Source organism: Hippocampus bargibanti, linkage group LG18 (genome assembly GCF_051943395.1).
Source record: "Hippocampus bargibanti isolate YZ-2025 linkage group LG18, ASM5194339v1, whole genome shotgun sequence".
In the NCBI taxonomy this organism is placed as follows: Eukaryota; Metazoa; Chordata; class Actinopteri; order Syngnathiformes; family Syngnathidae; genus Hippocampus; species Hippocampus bargibanti.
In genome coordinates this window covers 9,175,411-9,196,055 of record NC_142751.1, presented here as the reverse complement: position 1 = coordinate 9,196,055, position 20,645 = coordinate 9,175,411, and the positions used below count along the sequence as shown (strand labels likewise).

At 40.9% G+C, this 20,645-nt stretch overlaps 1 protein-coding gene across 1 annotated transcript in view; it reads left to right on the top strand.

Moving 5' to 3' along the window:
- hcn1 (hyperpolarization activated cyclic nucleotide-gated potassium channel 1) overlaps positions 1-20,645 on the top strand; it is a 73,409-nt gene that overhangs the window by 32,218 nt on the left and 20,546 nt on the right. Inside the window, exons 3-5 of the mRNA XM_089020606.1 lie at positions 8,909-9,070; positions 13,806-14,024; positions 20,310-20,456. Of these exons, the coding sequence (XP_088876732.1) occupies positions 8,909-9,070; positions 13,806-14,024; positions 20,310-20,456 (528 nt within the window). The remainder of the gene's footprint in view (positions 1-8,908; positions 9,071-13,805; positions 14,025-20,309; positions 20,457-20,645) is intronic.

The following is a 20,645-nucleotide window of genomic DNA, read 5'->3' as shown; positions in this document are numbered from 1 at the left end:
TTCTTCCTGCTATGTCGATGCGTTGTCAGGTGCCCGTGTCGAGAGAGACATGCAAGATTTATAAAAGCATATCCAACAAACGTGGCCTGGATATTATGAGGGGTTTTTTCTTATTTTTTGGGGGTGGAGGGGGGTCCGTATATGCAGTTATACAAGAACACACATACTAGCAAATAAGGGGAATTTTGTGATTAAAAAAATAATTCATAACATTACAAGAAAAAAATTGCCATTGTACAATACTAAATCTAGTTATTTTCTTCTTCCACCAACCACCATCATGATGAGTTCCAAATGTTCTGGCCTCACGTTCATTCCCAACGCAATCGCTCCAAACTGCACGCCAACCATCCAAATGCAAACCCGCCCGCAGATTATAAAGGCAGAACAAAAGTGGTGAGGTTATCACGCTCACACGACTAAAATAGATCGAGAACGGGTGAGGCGGCGGGCAAGAGCGAACGAGGCGCTCTTGCCTCGAAAATAAAGACTAACATTTTGGGGCAAAAAAACAAAAACATTGTGTGCACGTGTGTGTGTGTTACAATCCCCTTCTTTGCCAATTACTGTGCATGCAAGTATTATTATTATTATTATTATTATTATTATTATTATTATTATTATTATTATTATTATTATTATTATTATTATTATTATTATTATTATTGTTGTTGTTGTTGTTGTGTCGATTTAATAGCTGTTTTGTCAACCCACAATGGCTGAAGCAGGAGAAGAAATGGATTTGGTTACAGATACATTGTTAAAGCCATTTTCATAACTGACTTTTCAAGAATAGATGGATATCCATAATAAAAGTTGGACAGCTCCGGAGCTAGCAAAAAATAGCAAATGATATTGCAATTTTATGAAGTTTTCATGAATCCACACGTTCATCGTAAAAATTCAAACCGGTTGACAGTATTTCTGAAGTTTCTTCAAATCACAAGTTATTTCCTGGCCAATGGTACCCTCTAGTGGACGTGTAGTAAATCACACCACACTCGCAGCTGTAGCTTGATTCAGAGGTAGCACTACTGAAGGCCTAGGGTTGACATGCATGCCTCACCACTGACATAAAGTAAATTAGATAACAGCAGGTATAATTGGGAAAAAGATAAATCGGGTTCTAATATGAATGAATGAATAGTATATGAAGATATTATACAGTGTTTTGCAAGAACGATGACTGGAACTATCTTTACAAATCTCTCTCTCTCTCTCTCTCTCTCTCTCTCTCTCTCTCTCTCTCTCTCTCTCTCTCTCTCTCTCTCTCTCTCTCTCTTATTCATTCAAGACTTGTTTAATACTATAATATGGATGCAGCACTTTTTCTTAGGTGGTTCGCTGGCGCCTTTTTTCCACCTGTAATGACTCCATCTATCACCCATGTGTCTTTCAATGAAGTCTCTCTCACCACCCCCCGCTGCTTTATTACCTCAACAATGTAGTTTGAAGTCTTTGTCCCGTCCCTTTCTTTCTTTTCCACCAAGACACATTTGCATACTAAGTAGGTTCCTGAAGCAAACAGGTTGCTTTGAACTCTTGAGCCCTATTCATTGTTAATGGTCTACCGTGCGTTAGTCATACAAGATTATTTCTTGGTGGGAAGTAACTAGCCAATTTTATACTCTTCGACAAGAATGCAGTAAACGCAGTAATGCTACTGGAAGATGCACTTTTGTTTTTTTTGTATATATACATATTTTTAACTAAGCATACTGCCATTCGTGATGAAGCAAAACCAAGAAAAATACAATGTGATGCATATGTGAAATTGCCGCGGCTTGGAATTGAAGCATATTTACACGAGATGTGAGACAATCTCTTGGATGCTACAGATTCGAGTTTGCTTTGAACATTTAGCTTGTAGTAGACATGCAAATTCCACCATGACTTCCCTGTTCCACTGGTGAAAAAGACGCTTTGATCCTCTTTCATCTTGAACTGCTTCATGCAATAAAGAGGGTGCAGAAAGTGCTTAAGATTGAATGACTGTCTGTGTATTTTGTGCTGTGTCACATTATACAGGACGGGTCAGGAAACATATTAGCTATCTAGCTAGCAAGCTATCTATTAGCTAACTAGCTAGCTAGAGAGCTAGCTATTAGCAATATAGCTACCTAGCTAGCTATTTGAGTCAGGAAACATATTAGCTATCTAGTTAGCTAGCTCTCTATTAGCTGGCTATCCAGAATTCTATTAGCTAGCTAGCTAGCTTTCTATCTTTTTGAATTCCGGTTTGAGTGAACGCTGGCGCGTGTGGCTGCCGCTGCTCACCCACAGAAAGACTGATCCTGTGACTGTAAAGTGACCTTGAGAGTTTTAAAAGGCACTTAAAAATGAAATGATGATGATTGATTATTGTTATTATTGAGCTTTTTTGTTGTTCTTTTGACTTCAAGATGGCGCCGCAAGAGTGGCTGCCTTTCCCGCAGCTCCTGTATTTAGTTTTTCTACTTCTTTCTTTCCTTTCCTCTTCCTTTTCATAACTCGGCGGCTGTGAAATGTAAATTTCTCCAATGCGAGACGATTTAAGGCTAATCCAATCCAACATCCTATTGACCTCCAGCAGAGGTCACTGACATCCAATTGAAGACACACGCTTTGCTAATTTCACATGATGACTTGTTTTTGTATTGTGGTTGAAGAATACAACAACAAATGTCTACAAAATCCGCCCAAAAGCCACAAATTGCTTGTACATTTGCGGTAGTCCATCAATCGCAAAGCACCTACAGGCAGACAATGCGCAACGCTGGCAAAAAGTGTTCCCGACGAGAGGGAGCCGGCCGGCCCGTAGCGCCGTGTGACCCTTTGCTGCTATCACATCACATCTTGGCTCTTTGTCTCTGCTGTATTAGAGGATTATGCCGACCTCTGCCCTTGCCCCTGGTCAAAGTGGAGCCGGGTGCACCATAAGCCTCTGTTTTGCTGATGCCAGGCTGGGGTGTTTTGGCCGTGCTTTTGGCTGCCTGTCAGCGTCACCTCAATGTTGGATTTTTGGTCGACTGCCATCTTCTCCCGTGCCCTTGTCATGATGACGGTATCGTATAATAAGGACGTATTAACCAATAATTGGATTGTCAAGAATCCGGTCAATTGAATGGAATTGGTTGTTGATGAATCCTATTTTGCTAGCTAATGAGAGCGACCGGGCCGCACTGCTGTTGTTTCACGATGAACTTGCTTTAGTTCTGGAAAAAAAAATATCTGATAAATTATCCACATAGGTACAATTTGCTCTTTGAGAAATCGTCTATTCACATTTTTTTCTTCTTTTAATTAATTCAGTACCATTTACACATTTATTCAGGAATTGAAAAGATGACGTAGAGTGCCGTTGCCGAATTTCTTCGGGTTTTGTTTTTTCTTGCTTGGGTGCTGATAAAGCGCTGGCCAGAACTCTGGCAATGTTTTTCCCTTCCACAAGGGGCCAGCATTTGCCTTTTTTTCCCATGTTAGCTCTTTGTTCCAACTTCAGCTGTTGTTAAAGTGCTATATAAACCAATATGAATGCATTACATTGAATTTTGGACAGCCACCCTCATTTCAAGCTAATATAATTCCAGACCCATATAATTTAAGAATTAACTATTTCTGATGAAAGAAGAGAGTGTAAGGTTTCTAACGTTGCATTGAATGTTTATGTAGTCCTAAAACTCAATATTCTGTGGGTCCTGGAATTTGTGTGACAATGACAAAAACCTTGGCACTGGAGGGTACATGTTTTTGCACATCTGGCAGTGAATGAGTTAAATATTCTCAGTTATTCACTGAAAATGTTTGTATTAATAACCTGATTGCCAATCAATTACAGGGCATATATAGACAAACCCCATTCACGCCCAGGGCTAAAATTTTGAACCGACCGTGAATGGTATTACATACTATTAACCCCTAAACCTCCAAATATTGAGGCAGACATAACAAACTACTCGTTTGTTGTTCTGCCCGATAAATGAACCCTCATGAAAAAAAAAAGTTATTTCTGCCTCCTTTTATGCCCAACCCCCCTCCTCCCTTTTCCCAACTCGGTTTTCAACTCCACTTTAAAATCTTTGTTTTCACGGCCACTTTTGCAACGTACGCCTTTCTCCACAAATGACTGCATCCCAATTTCCAAAGTGAAAGCTCCCTAATGGACACCCCCTTCATCATAACAAAGCTCGCCCCGACCCAGACCACCGATCCAAAACCTTTTTGTTAGGAAGCCCTCCTTCTTTGATTAGAACCCATGAAATTGTGAGTTAAATAAATTTCAGACGCCGCTAATGACTTTCTACGTCTCTTCTTGATGTCCTCGGGGATGGGATGACCCCCACAGCTTGCAAGGCTTTCCGGCAAAGCCGTTCACGCAAATTTAGTGAAAAACCTCTCGGGGAGAGATGCTTATTCTCACTCTCAATTACCTCCCACTTTTTAACTTTTGGTCTCACCTGACTGTGTCTTTGTGACATACAGTGATACCTTGGCTTACGAACTGAATTGGTTCCCAGACAGCGTGTGTGAGGCGAAAAGTGTGTATCCCCAAAAAAAGTTTCCCATAGGAAACCATTAAAATGAGAATAATCCGTTCCCAGGTCCCCATGAAACATAATTTTCTACTTTCTAATTTTCTAAGCCTTAAAACTACACAAAATATACCTTATTTTATGTATAGTAAACATGCTATGGTATTATAATTAAATAACCTGTACTGTTAAATAGTCGTTTTATTTACCTTTGTAATGTCAATTGATGGCTTGATGGAATAGAGTGGCCGGTTTCATCAGCAATAAACACTTGATGAGGAACATAACCTTCTTTCACCATCTTGAGGAATGATCCCTTGTAGCTGCTTTCTCTGTTATAAATGTATCTAGTTTCTCATCAATTGTGTTCGATTTAGCTGGGTTGTTAGCTTTTTGCATCAAGTGTACAGATGACTTGTGCGGGTTGTTTGTGGAGCCTGATTGATGGGATATTTTAACCTTGCAGTTTACACTCTGCCTTTAAACTATCAACAGTCACAGGATACGTTTTTCTGTGGGTCAGCAGTGGCAGCCACACCCGCCAGCGTTCACTCAACCTGGAAGTAACTCGGATAGAATAGTAAGTCAAATTGATAGAAAGCTAGCTAGCAAGCCAATAGATAGCTAATAGCTAGCCAGCTAGATAGCTAGCCAGCCCGCCAGATAGCTTGTACGGTATCACAGAAAAGACAAAGAGGTTCTGTTCTTCACTTTGTGTCCCTCTCAAAGAATCACAAAGAGCCTCTGCTCATTTCCCAATTGTCTCAGAAACAATCAGATATCTGCCTTCGATCTCCTCCATTATTCCCTTTTTTGTTTTTGTTTTCCAACTTTCTCTGTGTCACTTGTTCCGTCTCATTAAGTCATCAGCCAGTGATGAACGTGAAGGCAAACGCAGCAAGCGAGAGAGCGGGACAGTTCTGCGAAATTAAGAATAAAAGACAGCCAAAGAGAGTCAGCGTGCGTTTGTGATGAGAGTTCTCCTCTGGCATATGCTACTGGCTAATTTTAGCCTTGCAGGGCAGTGCACAGTGTGTCCCAGCGGATGAGTTGAACCATGGAGGGATCTGAGCAACAGCCCAGACCTCTTGTTCTCCCCGTGCCACGGGTGTGTGTGTGTGTGTGTGTGTGTGTGTGTGTGTGTGTGTGTGTGTGTGTGTGTGTGTGTGTGTGTGTGTGTGTGTGTGTGTGTGTGTGTGTGTGTGTGTGTGTGTGTGTGTGTGTGTGTGTGTGTGTGTGTGTGTGTGTGTGTGTGTGTGTGTGTGGTCACTGTCCTTTTGTCGCAAAAAGGTCACGGGACAATCACAATGGACTGCAGTGGAGATGATGGCCATTCAAAGAGATTTTAAACCACTTGCGTCTGTCACATTTTTAATCTAGAAGGACTTGTTGGGACTTGTTTCGACGTGCTGGTTTCTAGCAGCATCGCTTATTGATCATTCTCAGGCCAAAATTGCCATTTTGAGGGCTTTTCACCAGCTGGGAAGAGGACTAGGTCGTGGCCGGGGGTCATCATGGGACATTTGCAGCCTACCACGGCAGCAAAAAAGCTACAATTTGTAAATATGCAGTCACAAAATATCAAAATAAGTGCTTGGGTGATTGAGTGCTAATGTTACATCAGGTGTTACAGTGAAATGTAGCTAACTTCGAGCAAGATGTCAAGCAACTTAACTCATTCACTGCCATTCAAGAATTTATTCGGAAATTGAAAAGCATGAGGTGGAGCGGCATTCAGGTTTTGGTTTTTCTTGCGGGAACTGCCAATAAACCGCTGGTCAGTTTTTTCCTACCATTAGGGGGCAGCTTTTGCCTTTTTTTATACAGCCGACATACCCATATAATTTAGGAATTATCTCTAAGATTTCTTTCTTATAGTCCTAAAACTCAATATTCTATGGGTCCTGGAATTTGAGGGGAAATGAATTTTGTCCAATCAAATTGCTAATTCAAAGCTAGCTTTCGTACAACCCATTTTTTTTTGTTTTGCTAGTGAAACCTTACCTCATTCGCTGCCATTCTGGAATTTATTCGGGAATTAAAAAGTGTGACGTGGAGCGCCATTGTTCGGGTTTTGGTTTTTCTTGCGGGGGTGCCGATACAGCACTGGTCAGACGTCTGGCAATAGTTTTTCCTTCCACGAGGGGTAGCATTTGCCTTTTGTCCATGTTTGTGCTTTGTTCCCGCTTCATCCGCTACATACATCAATATGTATATATTGTGTTGTATTGTATTTTGTACAAACGCCCCCATTTCAAGATCAGATAACTCCAGACCCATATAAACTTAGGAATTAACTCATTTTTTTCTGATGAAAAAAGAGAGTCTAAGGTTTCTTACGCTGCATTGAATATTTATATAGATCTAAAACTCAATATTCGGCTGGTCCTGGAATTTCAGTGACAATGACAAAAACCCTGGCACTGGAGTGGACACATTTTTGCACATCGTCTGGCAGTGAATGAGTTAATAAGTAAGTTGGAGAAAACAATACAGAGTCAAACCAGTTTTTGTGACCCACGGTCATTTCAGGAAAATCCAGGTGTCCGTCAAAAAACGACTCGACTGAAAGAGCTTGTGTGATTACTAAGAATAAGAAATTTTAACTATGTGTACTAGACAGATGGACAGCACTAAAATGGGCCATTTTATTGCATATTGGCGGAGGGACAGTTTTATTTGGGGGTTGCGAAATTACGAGTGGCACTGTATAATTCCTTTTTGGCAGCATTAAGGTTCAATATATTCTCAAGCTAGTCACACAGCATTCCCTTTTTTTGGGCTAGTGTGTCATTATTTGGTAAATGAAACTTAATAAAATAGTGCCAACTTCACAAATGAGTTGAAGAGCCCCCCCACTCCTTTGGCTTTTCTAATTCCACATCTGTCATGTCTTAATCTATCACTCGATGTGAATTAATGTTTTCACACCGTTTTGGAGGTGAACGTGAAATCCGCCACTTAACCAACGGAAGAGGCCCAATTAAGCGTAATTTCAGCAGTGATTAATTAAAACGGGCGCTTTGATGGGGAAATGTAAAAGCACCGAGTTTAAAAATAGATCGCAATTCGACGAAATATTTCACTTGGCAGATCTTGGAGTGCTTATTACCCAAGTGCACCAATCTGCTAGCATCACATCTGCATTTCACGATTTCAGTTTTATTATTGGAATTATGGACTAACTAAAATAGAATAAAAAAATAGCTCTTCATCATGAGATCATTAGGATATACTGTATGGGTAGTGTGATGTGGGACCAGCGTTTGATTTGGTTCTTGACACTATCGGATGTACAGGACCATGGGTTTAACATAAATGCTAGCTGGTCTGACTGGAGCAGTACAAATTTTCAATTCACAGCTACTGAAAATGAACCATAACATCTCTTTGTCATAGAAACAATTTGGCAGATACAGAATGTTGTGACGACACAAAAAATAAAAAATGCAACGTGCACTAGCTAGCATTTTGGGTTTGTATTGCATCGGCAATGACACCACAAAATGGAGGAACAAGGGGGCCATTGTTGTCCAAATCGTTAGACATCAGATACAGATTAAGAAGTTATCAAATTTAAAAGTTTTATGCTGTTATATGCTTAGTCAACATGTGTGACTCAATACACAATTGAAGCACAGACAACCTGGGGTCAATCAGGTCAACTGACGCAGCATGTTAAACTGTCAGCTTCATCTAGGAGATCTGGCCCCGCACAGAATTTAGGACTTGGGAAACTCCTTATCACAGAAGTAATTTAGAACTTCGAACTCCTTCATAGGAAGAGCTCATTAGCCAGGTTACAAATTTATCAGTTCATGGAAAACAATGTTTTATTGCTTACAGCTGTTGGAGCTTCGAACTCAAGAGGTGTGGTATTCTAATCAAGAAAACTATGTTTTACTAATGTATCACTTTAATTTGCATGTAATCTCAATAAATGGCAGAAGGATTCAGAATTCAGACATCTGTCATGAATGGCTGCGTCCCCTGCAGGCAGTAAGAAGACAATCCTTCTGGGTTCGAGTCTCTGTCCACAGTGTCCGAAACAACATCTCTGACAACATCACAGACCCTAAGTCTGACTACATTATAGGTCACTTATATTGAAACTAAATATAGTGCAGTCATTGACTGTATCTTAGCTTTCATCCATGGACATTGATCGTAAATATTTCCAGGCATTAGCATGTAAGTAAATTTGACTGGTCCATCGTTCATCATTTGCCGGTGGCCTAGACACCCACCTGTCATAGTCAGTTTGCGATTATGTCAAGCTAGTCCGTCAGTTGTCAATGCATCACTTCCGTCATCGCTAAGCATTCGCTTCGTCACCGTCGTTCTGGAACCTAACCAACATCTGTTTTTTGTTTTCTCTCCGTTTCTCTATACTCCAGATCTTCCATATGACCTATGACCTGGCGAGCGCCGTGGTAAGAATATTTAACTTGATAGGCATGATGCTACTGCTGTGCCACTGGGATGGCTGCCTCCAGTACCTGGTGCCTCTTCTCCAAGACTTTCCCCCTGACTGTTGGGTATCGCTAAATGGTATGGTTGTAAGTATCACACTTTTATTCTTTTCTGTTACGCTGTAACTGCCGAGAATGTGTTTTGCGTATGGTTAATGCAAGGTTCAATATTTTCATCTTGGTTTTTTTCCCCCAAATTGGTGGCTGGTGAGCCTATTGTGTGTTTTCACAGGGTGTTAACCAAGAACTTGGGTAAGATTTAATGATAGTTTTATTTCAAGTGACATGGTCCATTGGGGATTTTTTTCCCTCCTCCTTTCCGGTGTCCACCTCCTCAGCAGGGTCGAAAACGTGTGCGGCACTCACATGAAGCGCCTCATAGGCGATGCAGATCGTAAACGCTCGCCTCGGGCCATCCCCTGCCTCCTCGTCTAGCCTCTTCCTCCAACAAACGCCCCACATGCAAAGCGACTGTCGCGAGGCATCCGGGCTTGAGGTGCTAACGTCAACTCCCCTCAGTGTCGGGTCTCTTTACTTTTCACGTCAGCCCGAGCTTGTTGTGCATGACTCACTCAAATGCAAAACACGAAAATTGTTTTCTCCGACGCCTGCCGCCGTTCATCCTCATGACGGTCTACTGTAAAGTATGCGAACGGCATCGTTACACTCGCCCGCACATTATTGAAAGACGACAAAGTCATCCCAAAAGCCTCACGGTCAGCCCAAATTTGCACCGCGCGCTGTCGCTCTGAATAAATGTATCTTAATATCCAGCTGCGGATCGATATGGAGTCATGTAAAAGACTTAATTAGCTGCACCCCGGTGAGGCTTCATTTGCATCAAGCACTTTTAGCCACGATGGGAGGTTTCCCCAACAAGAGCTAATGTCGCAAGTTAAATTGGCTTTTGCTCCTGTCAGGGATGTTCGGTTGGAGACTGTGAACAAAGGCTCGAACCCAGGAAGATTGTCATCTGTGCTGTATGTCATGCATATTAGCATACTTGACAATAAAGCTGACTTTGATTTACTGCCGGCAGGGGACCTAGCCAGTCATGACAGCCGCCCAACTTCTGAAGCCCTCTGCCAAGCTTTTTATAGTATATGCAAATTTAAGTGATACATTAGTAAAACGTACTCTTCTTGATTTGAATACCACAACCCTGGACGCCCCAAGCACCAACAACTATAAAACAACAGAACATAGTCATTTTAATTGGTTGTCCTTTCCATGAACTGATAGGTTTGTAACCTGGATAATGACCTCTCCCTGTGAAGGGGTTTATCAAGTCGCAAATTAGTCCAAGGCCAGATCTCCAACATGAAGAAAACAGTTTAACATGCAGTGTCTGTTCACCTCAGATTGACCCCAGGTTTTCTGTGCTTCCATTGTTGGCCTTGTGTTTGGTGGCATGAAACTTTTAAATATGATAATTTATTTTCTGTCTATTCTCTATCAGATCCCCTTTCAGTAACATTGGCATGACAGAAACAGGGTTTTCTAGCCAATGTCAATTGCGTCATTGATCATATTGCCCGGATGCATGTTGTTCAGCACAAAGCAGAATTCAGGCCTAACAAAAACTGGCGATAGTGGCGAGTGGGCCCATAGCCATATTATCAGCTTGACTAATGGCCCTAGTGTAACTTCTGAGTCCCAAGCGCCCGCATTGACTTAATCAGCAGATAAGATAATGCTGCCGTCAGGTGAGAGTGTGATTGGGCTTGTTGCCCTGACCGTGTACAGTTAAGGACGTTTGTCTCTTCTTTGTCCAACACTTTAAAGGTATGTTCAAAGAACCATTATTTTACACCAGTCAATATAACCCCTGCCCCTTTATTTTTATTATATTTTTTTTTAACAAAAGCATTGCGCGTTCTTTATTTGGCAGCATGCATGCGAGTTTAATTAGAGCAAGCCGCTTCATTTGTTAGGAGCCCTACTTCGAGCGGAAGCTGTGTTTTGGAGAAGTGTGAATACACCGATGAGTCACAACCCACCCCCTTCTACTCAGACACACGCGCACACACACACGCATATAAAACACATACACACACATACAAGGATGACCGAGCATTACGTAATGAGAGATTGTTTCAATCCCTGCAATTCTTCCCGATGATTCACAGATGGAAAATATCATGACGTTTGACTGGTGAAACAATATCAATATATACAAAGTCTATGATTGGCCTCATCGTGAAACAAGACGCACTGTGAGTCGCGAAGATGGAGGGGGGGGTCTGTAGGGGTCGAGGGGGCATGAGTAATGCAAATCAGGTTAGTTCAGCGCAGGGGTGTGAAAAATAAAAGAACTGAATTTGATTTTCCTGCTCACAAGTGCTGGAGTATCATCCATAAGCATTTCAACAGTATTAGCTAGCTTGAAAAGCTAACATAGCAAAAATGCAACCTCACCCGGTGCGCCTTCTTGTCAAACAGCTCAAACACATTGACTCGAATTTGCAAATTACCTGGTCCTGGTCATCGTGCACAAATTTGGTAAAATAAACTCAAGCAAAATTCATGTAATAATCTGGCTAAAATGACACAGCTAAACTAATGTAGCAGTCCGTACGTAACCTGCGGTTTCTACAGAAATTGCATCTGGTCTCTGAGTCTAATCGAAAAACTTAGCCCGACAAAAAAGCAGACGGCAAAAATTCCATGTGAAATCAATTGCTAGGAGCTCATGCGTGACCCGTGGTGCAAACACATATGTATTACAAAGCGATGACAATGCGTGACACGGTGCCAACGCAGCTCTTCTCCCTCCGCAGAACCATGAGGCAAAAAAGGTGCGATGTGTCAACTCAGCGTAGCATTAGACAACAACAACAACAACTACAACAACAAAAAGTATTTTATTCAACCATGCAAATTATGTCAATGCAAACATTCAGCGAACGCGTGCGAAGGCAACCTCACGGCCTCCCAAATGCTATTTGTTCCGGCGTCATGATCAGCTGCCTTTTTGGTTCCAGCCTCTTGTGCAGAAAAGAATATTCGGCGTTTATGCTTCATGACATCAAAGCGAGAGAAGAAAAAAAAGATGGTTAGCACGTCTTAGCCAAAAATCGGCAAATAAAATGAGAAACTAATCTGTCTCGGTGAGTAGCAACGAATGAGCAGATGAAAAGTGACGAGTCATGATGATTAGCTGTTGAATTTTGTCACTTGCAAAATTCCCATATGGACTGAATAGCGTCCAACACTACAATAACACAAATATCGATTATGGTGGTTGGGAAGCAAAGGGGTGAGAATCACAGTGTCATTTCGAATCTAATATTGTTCTGATATTGCCCAACAGTACTGACAACACCATCAGACAATTTATGAATTTCTTCTCCGTGTATTTAATCCAACAATACACAAATAACAAATACAGTAAAGTCTCGTTATATCGATATTCTCAGGAGTCAGAAAAATATCGATATAACCGGACTATCCATATATCTGATCCTGCGGCATGTTAATTTTCTCCTTACGTTCATAGAAATAAGCAGTACTATCGATATAACCGATATCTATATAACGAGACTTTACTGTATATATATATATATATATATATATATATATATATATATATATATATATATATATATATATATATATATACAGTAAAGTCTCATTATATCGATATTCAAGGGAGTCGAAAATATATAATATATATATATATATATATATATATATATATATATATATATATATATATATATATATATATATATAAACCGGGACTATCGATATATCCGACCCTGTTTGCATGTAATTTTCTCCGTGTGTGCATAGAAATAGTATCGATATAACCGGGACTAACGTTATATCCGATATCGATATAACTTTACTGAGACTTTACTGTATATTCCAAGGAAATACAGTCTGACAAAGCTCCTCAAAAACCGCTCAACGACGATTTTACCTGCATTCTTCATATCATTGCTGTTCCCCCTTATCGCTCCACGCATGGTGTTTGCTCAGCTTTAGTCTGATTGATGATGGCGAGTCAACAAGGGCGTGAAAAATGAAATGCACAGCTGGAGACCTCGATGCAAAAAGAGCATACAAGACGGGTCACTATGATGCTGTTAGTAGCATGAGAGACAAATGACGGTCATCTTGTTAAAAATGTCCTAGGCGGCCGTAACGTTGTTGAATTTCGATCTCAAATCATTGTAATGGAAAATTTACAGTTGAACCATTAAATATTCAAGTCAAACACAAATTTGAATTTTTTTGAAGTTGGTTAGCTGCAGTTTAAGTATTTTCAGCTGTCGTAGAAGAGTAAAAAGAAGTCAATGTTACAAAAAATGGCCAAAAACAAAGCACTAGGGGTCACGAAAAAGTCCCTGGTGCATCTTTTCTAACTAGTAGTCACAGAAACTCCAAATACTCACAAAAATAAACAGATGTATATTTAATTTATCTTCAATCTTCAGGTATCGTCAAAACCCAGTATGAATCCACCTTGTCGCTCACTGAACTGAGCTCTCACAAGCGCACTTTGAATCTGCCGGCCATTTTTAAGAGGATAAAGGAAGAGAAGGCTCTCCTCCTACTTCCCTAAGCAAAACAGACACATCAGATGTGTAAATAATGTGACTTGTTCTTTTTTAGCACTACAGAACCGAACTGCTTTTCACCCTTTGGCAATTATGGAAACAATGAAAGCCGGTAGAAGTTGTACTAAAGGCCACGGCGAAGCATTTGGAGTGGATGTTTTACGCATGGAAGTGTAGTCGCCCATCGACATGAAGCCCCCGGCCTCACACTAACTTGCCCGGTGCTTGGTCTCCTTCTGTCTCTCTCTCCCTGGCAGAACGTCTCCTGGGGCAAGCAGTACTCGTACGCCCTCTTCAAAGCCATGAGCCACATGCTGTGCATTGGCTACGGCGCCCGGGCGCCCGTGAGCATGTCGGACCTGTGGATCACCATGCTGAGCATGATCGTGGGCGCCACGTGTTACGCCATGTTCGTGGGCCACGCCACCGCCCTCATCCAGTCGCTGGACTCCTCGCGACGGCAGTACCAAGAGAAGGTAAGCGCCGGATGACCACGTTTGGATGCTCGTCATTTGAGGCACATCGTCACGGGAGATTTGGAAGGTTCCAATCAAGGTCATTAGCATATTTTTCAGACAACTTTCCGGAAATTTACGATTTGATGACAGCTTTCTCTCATACCCTGGTTTGTTGACTTAACGTAACTATGCACTAATCCGTCATGGCCCCCTTTGATGCATATAATCACATTTGCGCCATAAAGATAATGCTAATTAGAGCTGAGATGGTCTTAAAGTATTATTCGTTTCGTCAAAACTCAGCTCATTCCAGAATGTCATAAATGGTATCTATATGCCTGGAAGGACGGATGGATGGGTGGCCGATCAACAAATGGGATTCTTGTCTTCCATATCACTCATGGTGACTTAATATACGTATATATCTTATTTTAAAGGACAACCGACACCATTTTTTTGTTTCCGAACTGATATCAGAAAAACGTTTGATAGCATCTAAAATACCCAAAACATGCAGGCTGATATTTTTAGTCAAATGCAAAACACCAATAAAAAATGAGTTAGTGTCCCAAAACTACTTCAAATGACCTCGGAGATGGTGAGTTTCAGAAGGTCCCGCCCCCTTGTTCGTGACATCACACCAGTACGTCTTGCCTTGCTTGAGAATCAAAACAATGACTTCAGATTCGGAGAAGATGCTTTCTTGTTGCTCATCTAGTTATGAATATGATTCAAATAGTTCTGAAGAGGAAAGCATAAATGTTTGCAATCGATTAAAGAAGTCCTTCCGTATCAATTTGAGCCGTCTGGACTCCAATGTAGCGCCTAGAAAATGCACAAGATGGCGGCCAAGCTGATTTTTCTGCTGGGAATTTGCGTCAACTAGTATCAAATAGTAGTCTTGGTGCAACACACAATGATTCACCATCGCGTTATTTATGTGTTTTCCTTCTAATTTCGCCATCAACACGGATCAACACAAAGTTTTCAGACCAAACAAAGTACCCAAAATGCACTTTGTGTCGCTTTGTCGGTCAGGGGCGTTCCTGACGTGACGTCACGTCAAGAATCGTCACCAACTCAAAAACAAGACTTCCTGAATATTCAGCGCGAGTCTCAAAACATCAAATATTAATATATGCGGTGGAATCTTTGTAAAATAAAGTCAATAGAAGTCATTGGAAGCCATTTTACAAATTATGGACACAACTTGCGTCGGTTGTCCTTTAATGTACCCCCGTGGTGATTATGTAGCATCCCAGCCAAGCTACCATCTGGAAGCTTTGCACGTGGACGTTCCGGATGTGCTTTGTGCATATACGCAGCAATCAGATAACCCCGGTGAACCCGTTAGAACATAACCCGTTCAATGTACATATGCAGCGTTGTCGTGCGGGGATTATTGGCATGTGTGGATTTAAGATTATGATTGACCAACAATTGAAAAAAACAAACAAACTGGTTGACCTTTGCACAGATTATACGTACATCACAATACATTTATGTACCGTATTTTCTGCACCACAAGGGGCACCTAAAAGAAAATATTATTTCAAAAGATGATCATTCGTCTCATAATCCGGTGCCCCTTATTTATGGAAAACGTAAAATGTCATTCATTGAAGGGCCCCTTATAATACAGTGCACCTTTTGTATGGAAAAGGTTTTTAAATATGGTAAATTGTTCTGCCAATCACTGAATAATGAGTTATTTTAAAGACAAAACAATTAAATTAATCAGAACAATAATATTAAAGAAACACTAAAAAAATAAGAGAAATGTCTGTCTCTCTCTTTATCTCAACCTCTTTCACTCTCTCTTCCCCAAATTGCCAATTTTCCATGAGGGAATTCTAAAATCCAACTCTTTCTATTTGGTCATCTTCAGCAATATTTCTGTAACGTGCTGCATGTGGCAAAATTTACAAATTGTCTCATCCATTAAACAAATATGGAATTATGGAAAAGGGGGAAAAAGTTGCATTTTCTTTTTATCGAGTCACTGTACTTCCATAATTTGCCCTTTGCTTCACACATCAGTGGCACGGTGCATTCTAGTGAATATTAATGACAGCAGGTCGCCCACAGCAAACATTGAAAGTCATTGAATTAGTGACAAGCCTTTTACTCTGCATGAATGTACGGTGCATCTGTTGTACAGCAAATCTGTTTCATCCCATTTCGACTTCATCCTCCTAGCATTGGTTTCTGGGCTTGGAAACTTTTAGAGGGACCGTGAAGGACCCGTTTTACATTCACGTGGCGTTTTCGTACCACCGCCTTGGGCTTTTGTCATTGTGTTCATCAGCAAAATTGTTTGAATAATGATGGTTGCTATTAATGTCGCTGTGTTCTTCAAAACTATATTGCAAAGTGTAACTGTTTTTGACGATCTCAAGGCACTGATTCAGGCAACTGTTAGCTCGAGCTAAATAGTAGTCAACATGAGCCACCAATTGTTTTATTTTGATCCATTTGTATTTCAGTCGGGCATCTATTTGGACGCCTATGAGTAAAAAGCAAGTCAACATTCTTGACTTTGGCAGCCCAGATTTTGTAGATTTTCTTCCAAACATGTCATTAAAAGATGAAAATGTCAGAAATATTTTTGCCAGTATGATATTTAGATGTATGCCATCACTTTATGACTATAGTTGTTTTATTTATGTACATTAGGCATCTATGTATTAGCTTATTACCGATAGCTACATGAAGACCTGGCCCTCCTCCTTAACAATATGGCCCATAATGATTTGCAGATATCCTGCTAAAATATGAAAATATGATGTTTTGTGTAATATGAAGACAAAACTTAGTAGTAGTAATGTATTAGTCATGGTCCTTTTTTTCTTTTGACTTCCCTTTATGTCAGGCATCTCTTTGAACGCCTTTAGCTTTACCTAACTTGTGATCTTCATATGTGGTCCAAATTGTGGGGTATTTGCTGCCATATTATGCGAAGGTAATTTAAGTGTGATAAATTACTGGTAATATCTATAATCTGTGACACTCACTGACCAATGTGTGTGTATGAGTGTGTCATTCAAAACCCAGAAATGCGTTTTAGCATGTTTAAAAACTTGAAGCCATCCTCGACAAATCGTGCTTGATGCTTTTTCCAAAATGGTGCTGCGTGTCGCAAAATCATCAGACACTTTTCCCGAAATTGCCCTTCCACATACAGTACGTAAAGTGGAATTCAACCCAAAACTCTTCTTTGCAATATGAATATGCAATAATATGCTCTCTGCAGCCCCCTAGTCAAAACACTATAATTGACTGCCTTTGTATTTATGGTTTTTGAATTAAGCAGCAACATCCACCCATTTTAATCCCCCTCAGGGGGCAGCCAGTTTGCTGCTTTCCGCCGACCGAAAATGACTCTTTAGTGATGCTGTGCACACTTCCCCTTGCACCACTTCTGTTCCACCTTGGCCATCCCAGTCTCACCGAATAGCCTGAGCTACATTCCAATTTGTATGACACTGTCCAAATAAATTCCCCCCCCCCCCCATCCATCTTGCTAAACAATGACCCAAGCTCTTATCAAATGTCTACAGCTGGGAGAAAGGAATCAATGAGAGACGCCGTGTGAGTCTCTTTGCTTCCTGTGCCAGTTTCATGTCACGGTGAGGTTTGTGTCATGCTTGCTAATAATACCCATTACCTGTGTTTCACCACCAATGTGAACAACTGGACTGCCAATGGCCTTTGAAGGCAGTTGAAAGACTGTTATAGGACCCACAGTATCACTACGTCTAAGACAATTATGTGAACAGCGAGGATACCAATTCCCTGAACTACCAAAAGACTTTGGTGAACATAAACAGTGAATGATATGAACTGAGATGCTAGCAGTGCCCTATAGCAGGAACTGAAAACCAGTTCCATAAACCGCTACTAATTGCCTTTGGCAAGCATAGAAAATCAGGTTTTAAAAACAATGACTCTCTTACAATAGTCTGAAATGGAAGATGGCTTTGGATGTGAATTAAAACCTAAGTCAGGATGTGAACCGCGAGACACCCACTGCCCTTTGATGGAAATAGAAAGGTAGTGATGCCACAAAATGCTCTTCCAATTAAATTGGTTTTGTGAACCCCTGCACAGCAATCACCACGACATTTCCACAGGCCTGAATTGAAAGTTACTTATGTAAACCACCTAATGATCAACACTGGGATTTGGCATGCCCTGAAATTTGATCTTGTGCAACCCCCCAAGCTAGTTTTTTGACCAATAATAGCTTTTGTTGTTCATTGAAAGTAGTTGATGTCAGTGGCGGACTGTGCATGTCAACCCTTGGCCACAGCTGTGGGTGTGGTGTGATTTACAACATATCCACTAGAGGATGCCGTTAGCCAGGAAATAACTTGGGACTTGAAGAAACTTAAGAAATACTGTCATTAAACTGTTCAAATTTTTACTATGAACATGTGGATTCATGATAACATCATAAAATTGCTATAGTATTGGCTATTTTTGCTAGCTTCAGAGCTGTCCAACCTTTCTTAATGATGTCCATCTATTCTTGAAAAGTCATTCTTGAAAATGGCTTTCATGGTATAAATGCAACCAAATCAATTTCTTCTCCTCCTTCAGCCATTGTGGCTTGACAAAATCTCTATTAAATCAAAACAACAATAGATTTGCTTATGTAGCTCGCTACATATCCTGGTGCTAGCGCTGGTCAGTATGCTCTTACCACTAGAGGCTAGTGATACTATGATTGGCTTGAGTTGCCAACTGGAACTCTTATTGGTTAAAGCATGTTTTTTATCACCATTGATTTTTATGCTAGAGGGCCCGCAGGACTGATTGTGAAGGCATCCACGTACATTTCTGACCCTGGTAACAAATGATGGCTGAAACGGGATTGGTTAAATGTTTAAATACGAGAACACACATCTGGACGCAGGACAACAAGGGAAAAGCAATGAAAGGAAGCTGAAAAACAATGGATAAGTGAAGTGAATTTTGAATGGATAAGTGAAAACAAATGAATGAAATCGTTCTGTTTTGTTTTGTTTTTAGCCATAGTTGAGAATATTAAAGGACAACCGATATTTCTGGACAAGTTGTGTCCATAATTTGTAAAATCACTTGAAATGACTTCTACTGAGCGCATTTTACAAAGATTCCACGGCATATAGCTATATTTTACGTTTTAAGACTCGCGCTGAATATTCAGGAAGTCTTGTTTTCGAGCTGATGACGATCCCCTACATGATGTCACGGAGGGAACGCCTGTGACCTTGAAAGCGACACACAATGCATTTTGGGTACTTTGTTTAGTCTGAAAACATTGTGTTGATCCATGTTGATGGCGAAATTAGAAGGAAAACTACATAAATAACGCGATGGTGAATCGTTGTGTGTCGCAGCCAATTGCGGTAACACGCATCAATAATGTGTAAGTTTACACAAATTCCCAGCGGACAAATCAGCCATTTTCAACGGACCTTGTGTGCCATCTTGTGCATTTTCTGGGCGCTACATTGGAGTCCAGATGGCTCGAATTGATACGGAAGGACTTCTTGAATCGATTGCAAACATTTATGCTTTCCTCTTCAGAACTATTTGATTCATATTCATAACTGGATGAGTAACAGGAAAGCATAGTCTCCGAATCTGAACTCTCTGAAGCTATTGTTTTGATTCTGGAGCAAGGCAGTGTGTGACCAATAGTGATGTCACGAACAAGGCGGTGGGACTTTCTGAATCTGCCCAGTTCCGAGCTCATTTTGTGGCAGTTTTGGGACACTTTAAGTCATTTTCATTTGTGTTTTGCATTTGACTAAAAATATCAGCTTGCGTGTTTTGGGTATTTTAGATGTTATAAAACGTTTTTCTGATGTCAGTTAGGAAACAAAAAAAAATGCTATCGGTTATCCTTTAAGCACCATAACCGGAATATGCCAGTCGGATGTTGCATGTACAGTAGCTGGCAACTTTGCATTAAGATAATGACTTAGCTGCCCATCAGCATTGAGCGACATGCTTTCTTGAAATAATGGCAAATGCAACCTTGGATTGATGTAGCCCCGAGGAGCGATTTGTTTCTACTCCCCCACTGCCACCCTCCGCGTCCCTCTCCACCACCGGACTTCGCCTCCCGGTCTCCCCCGCCTTCCTACGCCTATTGGACTAAGGAGTCAAAACAGTCTGAGATTACAACTTGTGTTTTGTGGATAGATCAATGCATAACTCGTCATTCTGTCATTTGCTGTCTTATTGACATATTTATCCACGGAAAGCATGACCCGAAACTCATACGCATTTGTCTGTCTTTGCCTCCCACAGTACAAACAAGTGGAGCAATACATGTCCTTCCACAAGCTTCCGGCGGACATGCGGCAAAAGATACACGACTATTATGAACACCGCTACCAGGGCAAGATTTTCGACGAGGATAACATCCTGAGCGAACTCAATGACCCGCTGAAAGAGGTGAGACTTTGTACTTTGAATTCGGGTTGGAAAATACTTTTGTCATAATTACACAAGAATTCATGTCCAAAAAGATGTGTGGAATTCATCTCATCACATTCCCCCGACATTTAATTTTACTTTTAAATAGCCACTCAGCAAAGCAAAAACATGCATTGAAGAATCTACCTTATTTCTGCTAACAACCAA